Source organism: Mobula hypostoma, chromosome 10 (genome assembly GCF_963921235.1).
Source record: "Mobula hypostoma chromosome 10, sMobHyp1.1, whole genome shotgun sequence".
NCBI lineage: Eukaryota > Metazoa > Chordata > Chondrichthyes > Myliobatiformes > Myliobatidae > Mobula > Mobula hypostoma.
This window is the reverse complement of record NC_086106.1, coordinates 17,612,118-17,632,843: the sequence shown is the minus strand read 5'-3', so window position 1 is coordinate 17,632,843 and position 20,726 is coordinate 17,612,118. Positions and strand designations below refer to the sequence as shown.

The window sequence follows — 20,726 nt, the reverse complement described above, 5'->3', positions numbered from 1 at the left end:
CTACCAATTCATGGTGGGTGCACCTTAAGTCTTCCAGATCAGCCTACCTCGAGGGACCTTGTCAAGTGACTTGCAAAAGTCCGAGCACTTACCCCATCGTCGCCACCTCCTCCAAAAGCTCATGAGTTAGTAAGTCACAACTCTCCCCCCCCCCAAAAGGTGTGCTGACTCTCCTTAATCAGCATTTCCTGCTGTAGATGATCAAAAATCCTTTCCCGAAGGAACCCTTCCAGTAGCTTTCCTGGAGACGTGCAGTCCTGGTCTGTAGTCCCCTTTTCTCCTCTGGAACAATGGGAACAGTGTTAGCTGCTGTCCAATCCTCCAGGATCTTCCCTGCAGCTGGAGAGGATGCGGAGATCCCAGGAATCTCATCTCTCACCCCCCCCCCGCCCCCCGTGATAAGCTGGTGTATATCCCATCTGGTCCTGGGGACTTTGCCACCTTAATAGTCGTTGTCAAATAAAGATCTTCACCATAGCCGTAGTTCCCTGGTGGTTATCGTGGGACCCCGTCCCTCTGACTGGGAAGGTTGCTTTCCTGGTGGGACCCCACCTTCCCGCCAGGGTGGGGATGGGAGCCTTATCCATGCCTCGAGCTGACTCTTCCTCCCCTCACCCCTGCAGCTCGTCTTCTTCACCAATCAGAGGGGCATCAGCCGGGGGAAACTCCGTCCTCAGGACTTCCAGAGGAAGGTGGAGGCAGTGATCAGCAAGCTGGGAGTGCCGGTCCAGGTGAGGGAGAGAGGGAGGGCAAGGGAGGGGGGAGGGACAATGGAGTGAGAGGTAAGGGGGAGGGAGGGAGGAGTGAGGAGAGGTGAGCGACAAGGAGGAGGGAGGGGGTGAGAGGAGAGGTGAGGGGCAAGGAGGAGGGAGGGGGTGAGGGGCAAGGAGGAGGGAGGGATTGAGGGAGGGGAATGGGAACAAACTCATGGAACAGGATTTCTGACCCACAGTGTTGGGTCCTCGTGGTTGATGCAGAGTGTGACAAATTAGTTATTTCTCGTTCTGACCCCCCCACCCCCCGCCAGGTTTACGTGTCGACCGGGCTGGGGTTCTACCGGAAGCCATTACTGGGAATGTTGGATCACCTTCAGAAACAGGTACTCAATCGCCCCCACGCACTCTGCTCGGTGCAGGATGGAGCAGGGGGATCTACCTGATCTGCCGGTGGGAGGGAGGGGGCCGCTGGTGTTCTCATGGTCCCGGGACCCAAGCGCTGTCGGAGGGGCCGGGATTGCCCCCCTGTCCGTGTCTAATTCTGTCTGTGTTCCTCTTTCCCCATCCCCCACCCCCAGGGGAACGATGGAGTGGAGATCGACCTGGACAAGTGCCTCTACGTTGGAGGTGGGTGTGTCTCGGGGTAGAGGGGATGTCCTGGTACGTAGAAGTCAAAGCATACAGTACTGTGCAAAAGATTTAGCCACATTCATATAGCTAGGGAGCCAGATGTTTGCACAGTACTGTAGTAATTTTATGTATTGCTCTGTACTGCTGTCACAAAAAACCTAATTCTGATATGAGTCTCTATTGTGGACTGAGAGTGGGAAGCGGGCAGGGAGAGGGGAATCATGGTTGGGAAAAGGGGAAGGGAGCAGGAAGCACCAGAGAGACATTCTGTAATGATCAATAAACCAATTGTTTGGAATCAAATGACTGAGCCTGGTGTTTCAGGGCTGGATGTGTATGTACGTGTGCCAACCCCCCTACCCCACCGCCCCCCCCCCAGCTCCTGGCATGCCTTCCCTGCCATCTGCCCACATTCATTCTCTGCTCCACGTCGACAAATGCAGTACTGCGCAAGTCTGAGGAACCCAAGCCTAAGACTTGAGCACAGTTCTGTTGAGGTTACGCTTCGAGCAGACACAGAAACACACCCTTTACTCCGCCACGTTCATGATTGATTAAACTACTGCTAAGTAATCACTCGATTCATTTCACATCTGTCGTATCTGCCACCACCAACAGTCTGGCAGCACGTCCCAGCCACCTACCGCGCTCTGTGTAAAAAGAAACCTTGCCCTCGTAGTTCCCTCTCACTTTAAATGCATGCACTCTGATACTAGACATTTTCCTCTGGGGGGAAAGATATCGACTGTCTACTCTATCTGTGCCTCCCATAATGGTATAAAGCTGAATCAGGTCTCCCCTCAGGCTCGGCCGCTGCAGAGGAAACAACCCAGGTTTGTCCAGCCTCTCCTTGTTGCTCCTGCCCTCTAATCCGGGCAGCATCCTGCTGATTCTCTTCCCCACCCTCTCCACACCCTTCCTGTAATACGGGGGCTGGAACTGGTCACAATACTCCAAGTACGGTCTAGCCGGAGTTTAATACAGCTGCTACGTAACTTCCCCACTCAGTGTCTCGGCTGAAACCCTCCGACGATTTCTGCTTCATAACACAACACTTGCATCAAATCTCGTGTAATGTCTTTGTTCCCCTTCCTCCATCCCTACCTCACCATTCCCCTCCCTCTCTGCCTTCCCTCCTCACCCCCCTCCCCCTCACTCCTCCTCCCTCAGTGGCTCCAATTGATGCCTCTCTCTCCCTCGCCCACAGATGCTGCAGGGAGACCCCCAGACTGGGCTCCGGGCCGGAAGAAGAAGGATTTCTCCTGCAGTGACCGCCTGGTAACTGATGTTTTGTCCTCAGGACCTTCTCCTGACCCCTGGACCCTCCCCATCCCCTCTCCCAACCCCAGATCTCAAGGTCTGTCTCCTAGAATCTTCCCCATGACCCTTGACCTCAGAGTCTATCCCTGGGACCCACCCTCCCTCCAACTCGTGACTTCAGGGTCCGTCGCCAAGACCCTTCCTCCACCCTTGTCCACCCCAGGATCCTTGTTCCTGATCCCTCACCTCCGGGTCTGCCCTGGGGCCTTTCGCCTGACTCCTCACCCCAGGGGTTCCACCTCTCTTTGTGACCCTGACGTCGGGTCTGTCTGTCCTTTTGCCCCAGATCAGTGGGGCTGTTCATCCCCGAGCCTCCTCTCATAGTTCGCCACAAAGTCCTCCTCCCCTCGCCCCACGGACGGTGCGTCACTGAAACTCTTCCCCTCCCCCGCTGACCTGCAGCCAGTCTGTCACTCAGAAGCTTCCCCTGCTTACCCTCCTGCTCTATCCCCGCAGTTCGCTCTGAACGCCGGGATCCCATTCAGCACTCCCGAAGAGTTTTTCCTGGGCTGGAAGCCGGCCGCCTTCCGTCTCCCAGAGTTCGACCCGGTGAGTGTGTGTGTGTGTGTTTCTCATAGGGCTCCTTGCCTGTGTGCTGGAGTGCAGATCATACCAAGACGGGCAGAGGGACAGGGAGTCTACACGAAGGACTTGGATAGGTTGGGAGACTGGGCAAAGGGGTGGCAGATGGAGTGTACGGTCATGCATTTTGGTAGAAGGAATAAAGTTAGGAAACTGTTTTCTAAATGGGGAAGAAAATCAGAAATCGGAAGGGCATAGGGACTTGGGAGTCCTAGTGCAGGATTCTCTGAAGGTTAACTTGCAGGTTAAAGTTCAAAGTTGAGTCAGTAAAGTGAAAAGATTATTTGTCACGTGTATGGTACAGCAAAATGTGTTCTGTTAGTGACTGTCACAGTCGAAAGATGTGCAAGTGTTTCCACAACTCACCAATCCTAACTCACTCGTCTTTGGAGTGTGGGAGGAAACCAGGGCACCCGGAGGAAACCCACACGTCCATGGGGAGAACGTACGAACTCCTTACAGACCGTGGCGGGAATTGAACCCCGATCGCTGGTTCTGAAAAGTATTGCACTAACCAGTGGGGAGGAGGAAGGCAAATGCAATATCTGCATTCGTCTTGTGAGGCCTAGAGTAGGAGAGCAAGGATGTAATGCTATAAGGCAGCGGTCTGAACACATTTGGAGTATTGTGAGCAGCTTTGGGCTCCGTACCTGGCATTGGCGGAGGTTCTCGGGGACTGTGCTGGGAATTAAAGGGTTAACATCGGAGGAGCATTTTGATATCACTTGGTATGCGCGCGATGCAATTCAGAGAGATGTGAGGGACCTACTGGACACTGTACGGCCTGGATAGAGTGGCCGTGGAGAGGATGATCCCGGGAGCAGCCGTCGGGGTTTTGATGATAAATGGACGTCCCTTTGGAACTGAGGGTGGTGAATCTGTGGAATTCGTCGCCACAGAGTGCGGTGGAGACCAAGTCGTTCGGCACGCTTGATGCAGAGATTGATTGGTGAGGTCGTTAAGGGTTACGGGAAGAAGGTGGGAGGAAGGGGTTGGAAAAAGAAATCAGCATGAGTGACGAGTGGGGCAGACTTTATGGGCCGAACGGCCTCACTCAGCTGCCCTGTCATCCGGGACGCTGCAGGATGTCGATCAGTTGCAGAGAGGGGCAGGGGAACGGCAGATGAAGTTTAGTCCAGGGACGTGTGAGGGAAATGGAGGGCAAATGTAAGGGGATGGGACACAGCTAATGGCACGACCCTGAGCCGTGTTGATGCAAAGGGGGACCTCGGGGTCCAAGCCCACAGCCCCCTGAAGGTGGCCACACAGCGGGGAAGAAGGCCGATAGATTTCCTGTCTTTGTCAGGGTGTGTGCTCGGTATCAGAGTCAGGGAGCCGTGTAGCAGCTGTATAAGACTTCGGTGAGGCCGCGCTGGGAGTACTGGGCGCAGTTGTGGTCGCCCCATTACGGGGAGGGTGTGGGGGCTGTGGAGAAGGTGCGGACGTTGCTCACCGGGGCACTGCCTCGATTAGAGGGCAGGAGGTATGAGGAGAGGTGGGACAAACGGGGTGGTTTTTTCTGCAGCAGTGGCGACTGAGGGAGACCTGATCAATGTTTAACAGGATTGCGAGGCACAGACAGAGCAGGCAGCCGGTGTTGTATTTCCCAGCGGGCAGTGTCTCATTCCGGAGGGAATGCATCTAAGGTGGGGGGGGGTGTAAATTCAAGAGATGGGCAGGGTAAGATGTCTTTTCCGGAGAGTGCTGGGGGCCTGGGTTAGTGCTGAAGGCAGATACTGTGTGATCAAGAGGCTGTTAGACGCATGGATGTGCAGGAAGTGAGCGTAAAACCATTCAGGCCTTCCAGTCTGCTCCAGCATCTAATCTCGGCTGATTGACTGTCCCGGGACATTGTGTAGGCAGAAGGGATTCGTCCGGATAGGATTTAATTACAGTTTAATTAATGTTGTGGCTGAACGGCCTGTTCCTGCTTCCCTCTCTCCCCCGCTGACCCTCTCTCTTCGCACCCCCGACAGAGAAAGCTGCAGACGGGTCTTCCGCAGTACGAGCCACCCTCTGCCCCCCTGACCGTTCCCGGATCGGAGCTGATCGTGGCTGTCGGATTCCCCGGCTGTGAGTGTTCTCCACCCGCCCTTTCCTCTTCCCTCCCCTCCCCCCCACTCGTTTCCTCCCCCCTCCCTAGCCCCCCTCACTTCCTGAGCACTCCTCCCTCTCCCACCTTCCCATTTCCCCCTCTCTCCTCCTGTTCCCTCCACCTAATCTCCCTCCCTGGCTGCTCAACCCCTCTCATAGCTCAGTCCCTCAAGTCCCCGCAACATCCTCGTTAATCCCCTCTGCACCCCTTGTAGCTTAATGGCATCTTTCCTGTAGCAGGCCGACCAAAACTGAACACAACTACTCCCAAGTGTGGCCGCAACATGTCGTCCCAACTCCAATACTCAGTGCCTTGACTGTTGAAGGCCAGTGCTGTCACCCCACTGTCTATCTGTGACTCCACTTTCAGGGAACATTGTACCTGTAGCCCTGGGTCCTCTGTCCTACAACACTCCCCTGGTCCCTGCTGTTCACTGTGGAAGTCCTGCCCCCCCATCCGTCTGCCCAAAGTGCAACACCTCGTACTTATCTGAATTAAACTTCATTTGCCTTTCCCCGACCACTGACCCAGCTGATCAACGTCCCTCTGTAAATCCTGATAACCACCTTCACTGTCAACGACAGCACCCATTGTAGTGTCGTCCGCAAACTTACTAACCCTGCCTTGTACCTGTTCATTCAAATCGTCGACACATAACAAGCAGTATTTGGTTTGTGATGGTTTTGGGTTCTATGACTGCAAAGCCCTGTCCGATTATAGATATTCACGGGCACCATCACTATAGGGAGGTTATACGGTATTGACAAGGACTAGTTTCTCCGTCTGGTCTCTGCTGCAAAGATTAGCTCCCAATACCCACTGCTTGATGGCCGCCCTCCCGACCAAGGAGGTAGTCCAGCTGACAAAGAAGTGTAAACACAATATATTTTTAATCATCTACATTTCAATGTTGACAAATAGTTCTTAACACACATTTAACACTTCCAGGGGATTTCTAATTTATAAAAGGTTTCCCAATTACAATAGTTTTAACAACTACAAAGTATTTCCAAAAGCGGTTATGGTTCTTACAAACTAAAATAATGCACCAGCAAGTTGTAGATGAATGAGTCGTCCGTCACAGAAATCAAAGGTTGAGGAATAAATTCTAGTTCTTCCTTCTGTCAGTCTCCTTGTCATTCCTGACAATCCCCAATGCTTCTGATATTTATAGTATTTTCTACTAGATGAGAGACAGCATCTGCCTGTGATGTTTTCCAGATACTTGTCCTAGGACAAAGTAACTCATGCCGATGGGCTTAAAAGCTTCTGGCAACCGAAATCCCAAACGTCCACAATTAATGCTGTGAGGGTTGACCCTCTGAGTATACAAAACAGCCCAACTTGTAACCATGTTTGATGTGCTGAGTGACATAACGTGCCTTGTGATTGCCGAATGGAGACCAGTCATCTCCTGGTTACTTCACTTTGCAAAGGTGCGCTTCCAGTTACAAGCTGATTACTGTTTGCGGTGTATATCAAGAACTGAAGACTGGTTCCGGTTTGCACAAAAAGCTGAGCCAGGAGTGTTAGCTAAAAGTTAACTTTGTCACCAACAACTCTGACCCTTTGGAGAGGTCATGCTGCCGTGTTAGAAAGCTGAGGCTGGCAATAAGCCTCTTGGGCCCAGGGGAGTAAACGTCCATCGCAAGTTCAACACCGAGCCCCGGGGAACACCACTATTCTCAGAAACCACGTTCCGCCCTGTCTGTCTGCTGCCTACCACCGAGCCAGCTGTGTGTACACACAATCAAAGACCCCACCCACCCTAGAAATTCTTTCTTTTGCCCACTCCCGTCAGGCAGAAGACACAAAAGCCTGAAAGCACGGTCAGCTTCTATCTCAGAGACTTGAACGGACCTCCTGTACGATAAGACGCTCCCTTGACATCTTGTTATGAACGTGCACACAATTGCTTACCTGCACTGCACCTTTTCCTGTAGCTGTTGCACTTTATTCTGCATTGTTACTGTTTTTCCTTCTTCTACCTGAATGCACGGGGTAAAAATTTGATCAGTATGGACAGCACACAAGGCACTGCAGCTTGGTACATGTTACAACAATGAAATTCCTAGATCCCATGCAATTGAACCTTCCAGAAGCAGCCAACTGCGTGGAACTTCTCAAAAGTCATTACCGCATAGATGACATCTACCACTCTGCCCTTCTCGAGCTTCTTGGCCATTGTATCAAATCTTTCAGACGTCGTCTCCCACGCACACAAAACCACGTTGGCCATCCCCTGTCCTTCCAGATGCACGTCATCCCTCAGATCCCCCGAATCCCCTCCACTGCGGGTGTTAGATCCTTTGGCCGATAGTTCCCAGGGTTCTCTTTGCCGCCCTTCGGTAATTTATTTTAACCTGTCTCCTCCCATTCCCAGCGGGAAAATCCACCTTCATCCGGGATTTCCTGGTGACTGAAGGATATGTGTACGCAAACAGGGTGAGTGGGCCTCTTGTGGGTGAGGTCGGAGGGAGCTGGGTGTGGGGGAGGGGTGCGAGGGAGGGGCTGGTGGACTGACCCCTGACCCCTGACTGGGACCCCAGTGGCAGATTGATGCGGGGGAGGGTACCACCCCCACACTACTCTCTAACCTCCAAGCTGTTCCTCTTCTGCAGGACACGCTGGGCTCCTGGCAGAAGTGTGTGTCTGTGTGTGAGGCAGCACTGGGCAGTGGCAAGAGGGCCATTGTGGACAACACCAACTTGGACCTCGAGTCCCGCAGCAGGTAGGGGGAGTGGGCAGAGGATGGAGGGAAAGGGAGGGGGGGTTGGAGCAGGCGAATTATACGTGAGGGAGAGGGGGCAGGGCGGGTGAGGAGGAGGAGGAGGGAGCAGGAAGGAAAGTGAGGGGAGTAGGTGAGACGAAAGCAGGAACGGAGAAGGGGTAGAAAGGCAAAGGGAGGGGGAGGACAGTGGGGGCCAGCGCCAAACTTAAACCTGAGTCTTGCAGCACTCGGGTTTGGGATGAGAAAGACCAGGGTGGGGGCCGGGGGCAATAAAGGGCAACTCTAGCCTGTATCCCAAGTTGGGACAGTTAAGGGGAATGAGGATGGGACGGGGCAAGGGGAGAGAAAGCTTCTATATGAGAGGGAAAGGGGAGGGGTGGGGAGAGGATCTGGGGGGGTGGGGATCTGTTGTCAGGTAATCTCACACTGGCTTGGTTGACCCTAAACCTCTGTCGCTGACTCTTGTCAACTCTCCCGCCTCACAGGTACACTGAATGTGCTCGGAAAGCTGGGGTCCCCTGTCGCTGCTTCCTGTTCACAACTTCTTTTGAGCAGTCAAAGCACAACATTCGGGTGAGTGAGTCGTCCCGGGACACAGGGCGAAGCTACCCTGCTCCCCACTGTCCCATCACCTACTCCATGGGTCAAACACAGAGTGAAACTCCCTCCACACCGTCCCATCACACACTCCCGGGGTCAGACACAGAGTGAAACTCCCTCCACACCGTCCCGTCACACACTCCCGGGGTCAGACACAGAGTGAATCTCCCTCCACACCGTCCCATCACACACTCCCGGGGTCAGACACAGAGTGAAACTCCCTCCACACCGTCCCATCACACACTCCCGGGGTCAGACACAGAGTGAATCTCCCTCCACACCGTCCCATCACACACTCCCGGGGTCAGACACAGAGTGAAACTCCCTCCACACCGTCCCATCACACACTCCCGGGGTCAGACACAGAGTGAATCTCCCTCCACACCGTCCCATCACACACTCCCGGGGTCAGACACAGAGTGAATCTCCCTCCACACGGTCCCATCACACACTCCTGGGGTCAGACACAGAGTGAATCTCCCTCCACACCGTCCCATCACACACTCCCGGAGTCAGACACAGAGTGAAACTCCCTCCACACCGTCCCATCACACACTCCCGGGGTCAGACACAGAGTGAATCTCACAGAGTGAATCTCCCTCCACACCGTCCCATCACACACTCCCAGGGTCGGACACAGAGTGAAACTCCCTCCACACCGTCCCATCACACACTCCCGGGGTCGGACACAGAGTGAATCTCCCTCCACACCGTCCCATCACACACTCCCAGGGTCGGACACAGAGTGAAACTCCCTCCACACCGTCCCATCACACACTCCCGGGGTCAGACACAGAGTGAATCTCACAGAGTGAATCTCCCTCCACACGGTCCCAGCACACACTCCCGGGGTCGGACACAGAGTGAAACTCCCTCCACACCGTCCCAGCACACACTCCCGGGGTCAGACACAGAGTGAAACTCCCTCCACACCGTCCCATCACACACTCCCGGGGTCAGACACAGAGTGAAACTCCCTCCACACCGTCCCATCACACACTCCCAGGGTCGGACACAGAGTGAATCTCCCTCCACACAGTCCCATCACACACTCCCAGGGTCGGACACAGAGTGAAACTCCCTCCACACCGACCCATCACACACTCCCAGGGTCAGACACAGAGTGAATCTCCCTCCACACCGTCCCATCACACACTCCCGGGGTCAGACACAGAGTGAATCTCACAGAGTGAATCTCCCTCCACACGGTCCCAGCACACACTCCCGGGGTTGGACACAGAGTGAAACTCCCTCCACACCGTCCCAGCACACACTCCTGGGGTCAGACACAGAGTGAATCTCCCTCCACACCATCCCAGCACACACTCCCGGGATCGGACACAGAGTGAAGCTCCCTCCACACCATCCCATCACACACCCCGGGTCAGCCACAGAGTGAAATCCCTCCACACCGTCCCAGCACACCGGGGTCAGCCACCAGAGTGAAACTCCCTCCACACTGTCCCATCACACACTCCCGGGGTCAGCCACAGAGTGAAACTCCCTCCACACCGTCCCATCACACACTCCCGGGGTCAGACACAGAGTGAAACTCCCTCCACACTGTCCCATCACACACTCCCGGGGTTGGACACAGAGTGAATCTCCCTCCACACCGTCCCATCACACACTCCCGGGGTCAGCCACAGAGTGAAACTCCCTCCACACTGTCCCATCACACACTCCCGGGGTCGGACACAGAGTGACACTCCCTGCACAGCGTCCCATCACACACTCCCGGGGTCGGACACAGAGATGAAACTCCCTCCACACCGTCTCATCACACACTCCCGGGGTCAGACACAGAGTGAATCTCCCTCCACACCGTCCCATCACACACTCCCGGGGTCAGACACAGAGTGAATCTCACAGAGTGAATCTCCCTCCACACGGTCCCAGCACACACTCCCGGGGTCGGACACAGAGTGAAACTCCCTCCACACCGTCCCAGCACACACTCCCGGGGTCAGACACAGAGTGAAACTCCCTCCACACCGTCCCATCACACACTCCCAGGGTCGGACACAGAGTGAATCTCCCTCCACACAGTCCCATCACACACTCCCAGGGTCGGACACAGAGTGAAACTCCCTCCACACCGACCCATCACACACTCCCAGGGTCAGACACAGAGTGAATCTCCCTCCACACCGTCCCATCACACACTCCCGGGGTCAGACACAGAGTGAATCTCACAGAGTGAATCTCCCTCCACACGGTCCCAGCACACACTCCCGGGGTTGGACACAGAGTGAAACTCCCTCCACACCGTCCCAGCACACACTCCTGGGGTCAGACACAGAGTGAATCTCCCTCCACACCATCCCAGCACACACTCCCGGGATCGGACACAGAGTGAAGCTCCCTCCACACCATCCCATCACACACTCCCGGGGTCAGCCACAGAGTGAAACTCCCTCCACACCGTCCCAGCACACACACCTGGGGTCAGCCACAGAGTGAAACTCCCTCCACACTGTCCCATCACACACTCCCGGGGTCAGCCACAGAGTGAAACTCCCTCCACACCGTCCCATCACACACTCCCGGGGTCAGACACAGAGTGAAACTCCCTCCACACTGTCCCATCACACACTCCCGGGGTTGGACACAGAGTGAATCTCCCTCCACACCGTCCCATCACACACTCCCGGGGTCAGCCACAGAGTGAAACTCCCTCCACACTGTCCCATCACACACTCCCGGGGTCGGACACAGAGTGACACTCCCTGCACAGCGTCCCATCACACACTCCCGGGGTCGGACACAGAGATGAAACTCCCTCCACACCGTCTCATCACACACTCCCGGGGTCAGACACAGAGTGAATCTCCCTCCACACCATCCCATCGCACACTCCCTGGGTCAGACACAGAGTGAAGCTCCCTCCACACCGTCCCAGCACACACTCCCAGGGTCAGACACAGAGTGAAGCTCCCTCCACACCGTCCCATCACACACTCCCGGGGTCAGACACAGAGTGAATCTGCCTCCACACCGTCCCATCACACACTCCCTGGGTCAGACACAGAGTGAAGCTCCCTCCACACCGTCCCAGCACACACTTCCAGGGTCAGACACAGAGTGAAGCTCCCTCCACACCGTCCCATCACACACTCCCGGGGTCAGACACAGAGTGAAGCTCAGAATCAGAATCAGGCTTATTATCACCGGGGTTCAGCAGTTCAACGCAATACATAATCTTGCAGAGAGAGAGAAAAAAAAGGTAATAATAAATAAAATAAAACATAATGGTAAATAAACAAATAAATCAATAACGTATATTGAATAGAGTATTAGAAAATGTACAAAAACAGAAATACTGTATATTAAAAAAATGAGGTAGTGTCCAAAGCTTCAAAGTCCATTTAGGAATCAGATGGCAGAGGGGAAGAAGCTGTTCCTGAATCGCTGAGTGTGTGACTTCAGGCTTCTGTACCTCCTGCCTGATGGTAACAGTGAGAAAAGGGTGTGTCCTGGGTGCTGGAGGTCCTTAATAATGGATGCTGCCTTTCTGAGACACCGCTCCTTAAAGATGTCCTGGGTACTTTGTAGGCTAGTGCCCAAGATGGAGCTGACTAGATTTACAACCTTCTGCAGCTTCTTTTGGTCCTGTGCAGTAGCCCCTCCATCCCAGACAGTGATGCAGCCTGTCAGAATGCTGTCCACGGTGCAACTATAGAAGTTTTTGAGTGTATTTGTTGATGTGCTAAATCTCTTCAAACTCCTAATGAAGTATAGTCGCTGTCTTGCCTTCTTTATAACTACATCAATGTGTTGGGGTCAGGTTAGATCCTCAGAGACCTTGACACCCAGGAACTTGAAACTGCTCACTCTCTCCACTTCTGATCCCTCTATGAGGATTGGTATGTGTCCCTTCATCTTACCCTTCCTGAGCTCCACAATCAGCTCTTTCGTCTTACTGACGTTGAGTGCCAGGTTGTTGCTGCAGCACCATTCCACTAGTTGGCATATCTCACTCCTGTACGCCCTCTCGTCACCAGCTGAGATTCTACCAACAATGGTTGTATCGTCAGCAAATTTGTAGATGATGTTTGAGCTAAGCCTACGCACACAATCATGTGTTTTCAGTGAGTCGAGCAGTGGGCTAAGCACACACCCCTGAGGTGCGCCAGTGTTGATCGTCAGCGAAGAGGATATGTTATCACCAATCCGCACAGACTGTGGTCTTCCGGTTAGGAAGTCGAGGATCCAATTACAGAGGGAGGTACAGAGGCTCAGGTTCTGCAACTTCTCAATTAGGATTGCGGGAATGATGGCATTAAATGCGGAGCTATCGTCGATGAACAGCATCCTGACGTAGGTGTTTGTGTTGCCTAGGTGGACCAAGCCGTGTGAAGAGCCATGGAGATTGTGTCTACTGTTGACCTATTGTGACGATAGGCAAATTACAGTGAGTCCAGGTCCTGGCTGAGGCAGGAGTTCAGTCTCGTCATAACCAACCACGCAAAGCATTTCATTTCTTCACTGTCGATGTGAGTGCTAGCAGGCAATAGTCGTTACGGCAGCCCTCATTATTCTTCTTTGGCACTGGTATAATTGTTGCCTTTTTAAAGCAAGTGGGAACTTCTGCCCATAGCAGTGAGAGGTTGAAAATGTCCTTGAATACTCCGGCTAGTTGGTTGGCACAGATTTTCAGAGCCTTACTCCATCGGGACCTTCTGCCTCGCGAGGGTTCACTCTCTTTAGACAGCCTAACATCGGTCTCTGAGACAGAGATTACAGGGTCATCAGGTGCAGCAGGGATCTTCACAGCTGTAGCTGTGTTCTCCCTTTCAAAGCGGGCACAGAAGGCATTGAGTTCATCTGGTAGTGAAGCATCGCTGCCATTCATACTATTGGGTTTTGCTTTGTAGGAAGCAATGTCTTGCAGTCCCTGCCAGAGTTGCCGTGCATCTGATATCGCCTCCAACCTCATCCCAAATTGTCCCTTTTTACCTTGAAATCACCCTCCACAAATCATACCTGGTTTGCTGGTAAGGGCTGGGTTGCCAGCAATGTTCCCTCTAATTTTTAGTAGTGTGCGCAAAAATCTTATGTTGTGCAAATTTTTTTCCTGTGACAAAAGTATGTGCGCACTGAATGCACACATGACACAGTTTATGTAGGTTTACAAAATATTTGACATAAAACTGCACAGAATAACAACAAAATAACATACATATTTAAGTCACTCAGTTATTTTTTCTCTCACCTGTCTTTGGCATTTCCCCATTCTTTGTAAACTCTATCTAGACTACTAGAAGTTCCATCCAGTTAATAGCTTTTTGATTCTCATTGACATATCCAAATGACATTCACCTAAACGTTTTCTCAGCTTGTTTTCGAGTTGATTCATTAGGCTAAGACTTCGCTCACAGTCCGCACTAGACACCAGAAAGGTTACCCCAATGTCCATCAACTGTGCAAGGTCATTATGAGGCTATAAGGCTAGAACTTGCGGGTGTGAATTGGGATGATGTTTTTGCAGGGAAATGTACTATGGACATGTGGTTGATGTTTAGAGATCTCTTGCGGAATGTTAGGGATAAATTTGTCCCGGTGAGGAAGATAAAGAATGGTAGGGTGAAGGAACCATGGGTGACAAGTGAGGTGGAAAATCTAGTCAGGTGGAAGAAGGCAGCATGCATGAGGTTTAGGAAGCAAGGATCAGATGGGTCTATTGAGGAATATAGGGAAGCAAGAAAGGAGCTTAAGAAGGGGCTGAGAAGAGCAAGAAGGGGGCATGAGAAGGCCTTGGCGAGTAGGGTAAAGGAAAACCCCAAGGCATTCTTCAATTATGTGAAGAACAAAAGGATGACAGGAGTGAAGGTAGGACCGATTAGAGATAAAGGTGGGAAGATGTGCCTGGAGGCTGTGGAAGTGAGCGAGGTCCTCAATGAATACTTCTCTTTGGTATTCACCAATGAGAGGGAACTTGATAGTGAGGACAATATGAGTGAGGTTGATGTTCTGGAGAATGTTGATATTAAGGGAGAGGAGGTGTTGGAGTTGTTAAAATACATTAGGGCAGATAAGTCCCCGGGGCCTGACGAAATATTCCCCAGGCTGCTCCACGAGGCGAGAGAAGAGATTGCTGAGCCTCTGGCTAGGATCCTTATGCCTCGTTGTCCACGGGAATGGTACTGGAGGATTGGAGGGAGGCGAATGTTGTCCCCTTGTTCAAAAAAGGTAGTAGGGATAGTCCGGGTAATTATAGACCAGTGAGCCTTATGTCTGTGGTGGGAAAGCTGTTGGAAAAGATTCTTAGAGATAGGATCTATAGGCATTTAGAGAATCATGGTCTGATCAGGGACAGTCAGCATGGCTTTGTGAAGGGCAGATCGTGTCTAACAAGCCTGATAGAGTTCTTTGAGGAGGTAACCAGGCATATAGATGAGGGTAGTGCAGTGGATGTGATCTACGTGGATTTTAGTGAGGCATTTGGCAAGGTTCCACATGGTAGGCTTATTCAGAAAGTCAGAAGGCTTGGGATCCAGGGAAGTTTGGCCAGGTGGATTCAGAATTGGCTTGCCTGCAGAAGGCAGAGAGTCGTGGTGGAGGGAGTACATTCAGATTGGAGGATTGTGACTAGTGGTGTCCCACAAGGATCTGTTCTGGGACCTCTACTTTTCGTGATTTATATTAATGACCTGGATGTGGGGGTAGAAGGGTGGGTTGGCAAGTTTGCAGACGACACAAAGGTTGGTGGTGTTGTAGATAGTCTAGAGGATTGTGAAAGATTGCAGAGAGACATTGATAGGATGCAGAAGTGGGCTGAGAAGTGGCAGATGGAGTTCAACCCAGAGAAGTGTGAGGTGGTACACTTTGGAAGGACAAACTCCAAGGCAGAGTACAAAGTAAATGGCAGGATACTTGGTAGTGTGGAGGAGCAGAGGGATCTCGGGGTACATGTCCACAGATCCCTGAAAGTTGCCTCACAGGTGGATAGGGTAGTTAAGAAAGCTTATGGGGTGTTAGCTTTCATAAGTCGAGGGATAGAGTTTAAGAGTCGCGATGTAATGATGCAGCTCTATAAAACTCTGGTTAGGCCACATTTGGAGTACTGTGTCCAGTTCTGGTCACCTCACTATAGGAAGGATGTGGAAGCATTGGAAAGGGTACAGAGGAGATTTACCAGGATGCTGCCTGGTTCACAGAGTATGCATTATGATCAGAGATTAAGGGAGCTAGGACTTTACTCTTTGGAGAGAAGGAGGATGAGAGGAGACATGATAGAGGTGTACAAGATAATTAAGAGGAACAGATAGAGTGGATAGCCAGCGCCTCTTCCTTAGGGCACCACTGCTCAATACAAGAGGACATGGCTTTAAGGTAAGGGGTGGGAAGCTCAAGTGGGATATTAGAGGAAGGTTTTTTACTCAGAGAGTGGTTGGTGTGTGGAATGCACTGCCTGAGTCAGTGGTGGAGGCAGATACACTAGTGAAGTTTAAGAGACTACTAGACAGGTATATGGAGGAATCTAAGGTGGGGGCTTATATGGGAGGCAGGGTTTGAGGGTCAGCACAACATTGTGGGCCGAAGGGCCTGTACTGTGCTGTACTGTTCTATGTTCTATGTCGCAAAATGGTTCATTTTGAAGTACAAATGCCATCACTTGAGCAAAGTTTGAAATCAGTTTGGATTTAATTTTTTCTTGCACGGAAAATTTGAAATCATTAAGCTATAAAACTATTACAGTATTTTCAGCTAGAAAATCATGATATTTTAGACATAAGGCATTATCTCGTTCATCGCCAAATATGAAGTCACAATTTACAATTGCAGAGAAATCAAAAGCTGACCATTCTTGTACCTCATCTTCAGTAAACCTTTCTTCTAAATGAACACAGAGACTATTTATAAAAGTCAACAGTGAACTTGTATCTACCGTGATGTTTTCTTCACATTGTTGGCTTAGCAAAACTTTAACTTTGTCACTCCACGAAACATTGTCTCCCAGATGCTGCTTTTTTATCTTGTTAATTGAGGCTCGCGCAAAATGAAGTGAATCAATCGATGTTGGGCCACTGTTTTGCAGAACCTTGCACAGTGCAGCCAGTTCATCAAAGACTTCGCTTAAAACCTGTAAGGCTACTTTGTATGTGATGTTTATCCATTTCTTATGACAGTATTTAGCCACAGGGTCATTTGACTGATCTTTTTCAATAAAAACTTAGTAAGCTATCTACAGGATTTGAAACAGATCTTTGTAAACTTTACGATATGAACACTGTCCACCAAAGATGGCTGCTGCTGTGATGCAGCTGTACAAACCGGAACAGAAAGGCGAGGTGACGTAAATTAGTGACGTGCATTGTGGTATTTGAAAAACCGACCAACTAGTTAACAGAAACATTGAGCTAAAAGATTATTTTCAGTAAGTATAATTATTAATTACTACATTATTTTAGGTATTTAACCTTTTGTGTGCACGTTAATTTCCTTTGTGCGCTGGTTGGAAAACGTGTGCACACACAGCTTAGAGGGAACATAGGTTGCCAGACTTGAATGCCACAGATCTAGCCTTCAGCAGATGACATAACTCCAGGTTCATCCACAGCTTTTGGTTTTGGGAATGTACAGTAAGTCTTTGTAGGCACACATTCATCCAGACAGGTTTTAATGAAGTCGGTAACAACTGCAGCATACTCATCCAGATTCAAAGATGAATTCCTGAATGCAGTCCAGTCCACCGACTCAAAGCAGTCCTGTCGGCACTTCTGTGCTTTCCTTGTCCAAACCTTCTTGGTGCTGCAGTCTTCAGTCTCTGCCTCTACTCAAGGAGTAGAAGTACAGCCAGGTGATCAGACTTCGCGAAGTGAGGGCATGGAATAGCACGGTAGGCATTCTTGATGGTGGTGTAACAATGGTGCAGTGTGGTGTTTCCTCTGGCATTGCAAGTTGATGGTAATTCCTTTGTGAGCTTTCCAGACTGGCCTTGTTAAAATCTCCCAAAACGATGGTGAAGGCGTTAGGGAGCGCTGTTTTGTGCATGTTGATCCCACTAGTCAGATTATCTGAAGCCTGCTTGACAGTGGCCTGAGGTGGAATGTAAACTGCTTCCAGAATGACCTCATAGTAGGTAAAAAGGACAGCACTTTACTGCTAGATATTCCAGGTCTGGTGAGCAGAATTGGGACAGCACTGATATATTTGTGCACCAAGAAGAGTTGATCATGAGGCCTACTCCTCCACCTCTGCTTTTGAGAGCTCCTATCGATCTATCCTGACAGTGTATAGTAAACCCGTTGATCTGGATCGCTGCATCCGTTACGGAAGGGGTTAACCAGGATTCCGCGAAACAAAGGACACACGTGGTCCTAATGTCCCTCTGATTCAGCGCCCTGGCTGAGATCATTGATTTTATTCACCGGAGACTGCAAGTTCGGCAGCAAGTTCATTGGTATGGGGAGTTTAAAACACCGTTTCCTTAAAAGTATTTGTAATCCTGATCTCCACCCACGCTTTCTCGGAGGTTTTCTCCGTGGGCCCTTCCAACCACAGACTCAGTTGTTTCCGTCGGTTTTAAGCAGCAATGGTTCATTTAAACGCATTAAGACGTCTTTGATGACTGTACTGACCTTGCAAACAGTTGTGCTTTTTAGCTGTAACAGGCTGAAATGGAAATATTTAATCATATCCATTGAGAGTACTGCTGCTACTCGAGTCGCATGTAGGCACCCCGGAAGTAGGCGGAACCTCCCTCCACACCGTCCCATCACACACTCGCGGGGTCAGACACAGAGTGAAACTCCCTCCACACCGTCCCATCACACACTCCCGGGGTCAGACACAGAGTGAAACTCCCTCCACACCATCCCATCACACACTCCCGGGGTCAGACACAGTGAAACTCCCTCCACACCGTCCCATCACACACTCCCGGGGTCAGACACAGAGTGAAACTCCCTCCACACCGTCCCATCACACACTCCCGGGATCAGACACAGAGTGAAACTCCCTCCACACTGTCCCATCACACACTCCCGGGGTCAGACACAGAGTGAATCTCCCTCCACACCGTCCCATCACACTCTCCCGGGGTCAGACACAGAGTGAAACTCCCTCCACACCGTCCCATCACACACTCCCGGGGTCAGACACAGAGTGAAACTCCCTCCACACCGTCCCATCACACACTCCCGGGGTCAGACACAGTGAAACTCCCTCCACACCGTCCCATCACACACTCCCGGGGTCAGACACAGAGTGAAACTCCCTCCACACCGTCCCATCACACACTCCCGGGGTCAGACACAGAGTGAAGCTCCCTCCACACTGTCCCATCACACACTCCCGGGGTCAGACACAGAGTGAATCTCCCTCCACACTGTCCCATCACACACTCCCGGGGTCAGACACAGAGTGAAACTCCCTCCACACCGTCCCATCACACACTCCCGGGGTCAGACACAGAGTGAAGCTCCCTCCACACTATCCCATCACACACTCCCGGGGTCAGACACAGAGTGAATCTCCCTCCACACTGTCCCATCACACACTCCCGGGGTCAGACACAGAGTGAATCTCCCTCCACACCGTCCCATCGCACACTTACAGGGTCAGACACAGAGTGAAGCTCCCTCCACATGGTCCTAGGGATCTCCCAGCTGCCTGTAACTTCTGTGGGCCGGAAGAGATGGTGGACCATGTCTGCATGGTTTGTGTGAGACTGCAGTTCCTACTCATACCTGCTGGAGCTGCTCCTCACACTGGTTGCTTTCTAGACCCATCTGCTTTATATTTGGTCATCCAGTACGGAGGAGGGCAAGGAGGGAGGAGGATGTCTGAGTAAACCTGCTCCTAAAGCTGGCCAACTAGCTGTCCGAGAGTCCTGGATGCAGGCGTTAGAGGGATCTGCCCAGGGAGACCTTATGGCAATTTTCCAGGGGTATATCTGTGCCTGGGTAACCGTGGGAAAAGAACAGAGAGTGTCTCTGGGCACCACGGAGGTGCTCTGGGACCACTGGGAAATGCAGGGGGTAAACGTTATCATAAAAAGGCAATTCCCCTCAGTAACAAGTATACCACCCTGGATATCTGCTGTCGCTGAGGAGAGGATGTGTGGGGAATTTAATAGTCAGGGGAGTAAACAAGGGATTCTGTGGTCACGAAAGGAGCTCCTGGAGTGTATGTTGCCCCCCAGGTTGCAGGGACAGGGACTTTTCGGTCTGGGCTCACAGCATTTTGCAGAGGGAGGATGCGCAGCCAGATGGTAGATATTGGTGGGGAGGGAGCTGAGGTCCTGAAGATAGAATATGGGTAGGCAGCTGAAAAGATCCTCAAGGGTAGTAATCTCTGGATTGGTGTCTGTGCCACGTGCCAGAAAGGGCAAGAATGGGATGCTTTGGCAGGTGAATGTGTGGCTGACAAATTGGTGTGGAGGGAAGTGTTTCAAATTTTCGGGTCTTTGGGATCTCTTCTGGGGAAGGAATGACCTGTATGAAAGGGACGGGTTACACCTGAACTCGAGGGGACCTCATGTCCTTGTGGGCAGGTTTGCTGGAGCTATTAGGAAGGATTTAAAACAAGGTTGGCAAAGACTTAGGAGCCGGGGTGACGGGTCAGAGGATGGCGTAGATTTCACATGCAGACACCGTGAGGAAGGATAGGCAGTCGACAGGGTATAACTGCAGTGAGCTGGATGGCTGGAGATGTAAATATTTCAATGCAAGAGGTATCTGGAACAGGAGTGAGAGGCTTTGAGCTTGGATCGGTACGTGGAGCAATGACATGGTCGTTGTGGAGACTTGGCTCTCACGGGGGCAGGAACGGCTGCTGAATTGTTTGGGGTTTAGATGTTTCAAAAGGGATGGGGTGGGAGGGGGTAAGAGAGGCCAGGGTGAGGCATTGCTAATCGGTCAGTATCACAGCTGCAGAAAGGAGTGACGTCATGGAAGAACATACATCAAAGTTGCTGGTGAACGCAGCAGGCCAGGCAGCATCTATAGGAAGAGGTACAGTCGACGTTTCAGGCCGAGACCCTTCGTCAGGACTAACTGAAAGAAGAGCTAATAAGAGATTTGAAAGTGGGAGATCTAAAATGATA

General features: G+C 51.6%; 1 protein-coding gene and 1 long non-coding RNA gene across 3 annotated transcripts in view; one reads left to right on the top strand and one right to left on the bottom strand.

Annotated features, from left to right (window-relative positions):
• Positions 1-20,726, bottom strand: part of LOC134352716 (uncharacterized) — a 54,560-nt gene that overhangs the window by 4,308 nt on the left and 29,526 nt on the right. The window contains exon 2 of the long non-coding RNA XR_010019437.1: positions 7,264-7,331. This is a non-coding gene — a long non-coding RNA (uncharacterized LOC134352716). The remainder of the gene's footprint in view (positions 1-7,263; positions 7,332-20,726) is intronic.
• pnkp (polynucleotide kinase 3'-phosphatase) overlaps positions 1-20,726 on the top strand; it is a 46,967-nt gene that overhangs the window by 17,134 nt on the left and 9,107 nt on the right. Inside the window, exons 6-14 of one of the 2 annotated variants that reach the window (XM_063060111.1) lie at positions 624-698; positions 1,028-1,099; positions 1,295-1,343; positions 2,554-2,624; positions 3,123-3,215; positions 5,225-5,321; positions 7,727-7,788; positions 7,965-8,074; positions 8,560-8,647. In XM_063060111.1, coding sequence (XP_062916181.1) covers positions 624-698; positions 1,028-1,099; positions 1,295-1,343; positions 2,554-2,624; positions 3,123-3,215; positions 5,225-5,321; positions 7,727-7,788; positions 7,965-8,074; positions 8,560-8,647 — 717 coding nt within the window. Of the gene's footprint in view, positions 1-623; positions 732-1,027; positions 1,100-1,294; positions 1,344-2,553; positions 2,625-3,122; positions 3,216-5,224; positions 5,322-7,726; positions 7,789-7,964; positions 8,075-8,559; positions 8,648-20,726 lie in introns of both variants that reach the window. The other variant, XM_063060110.1, reaches the window with a different exon arrangement.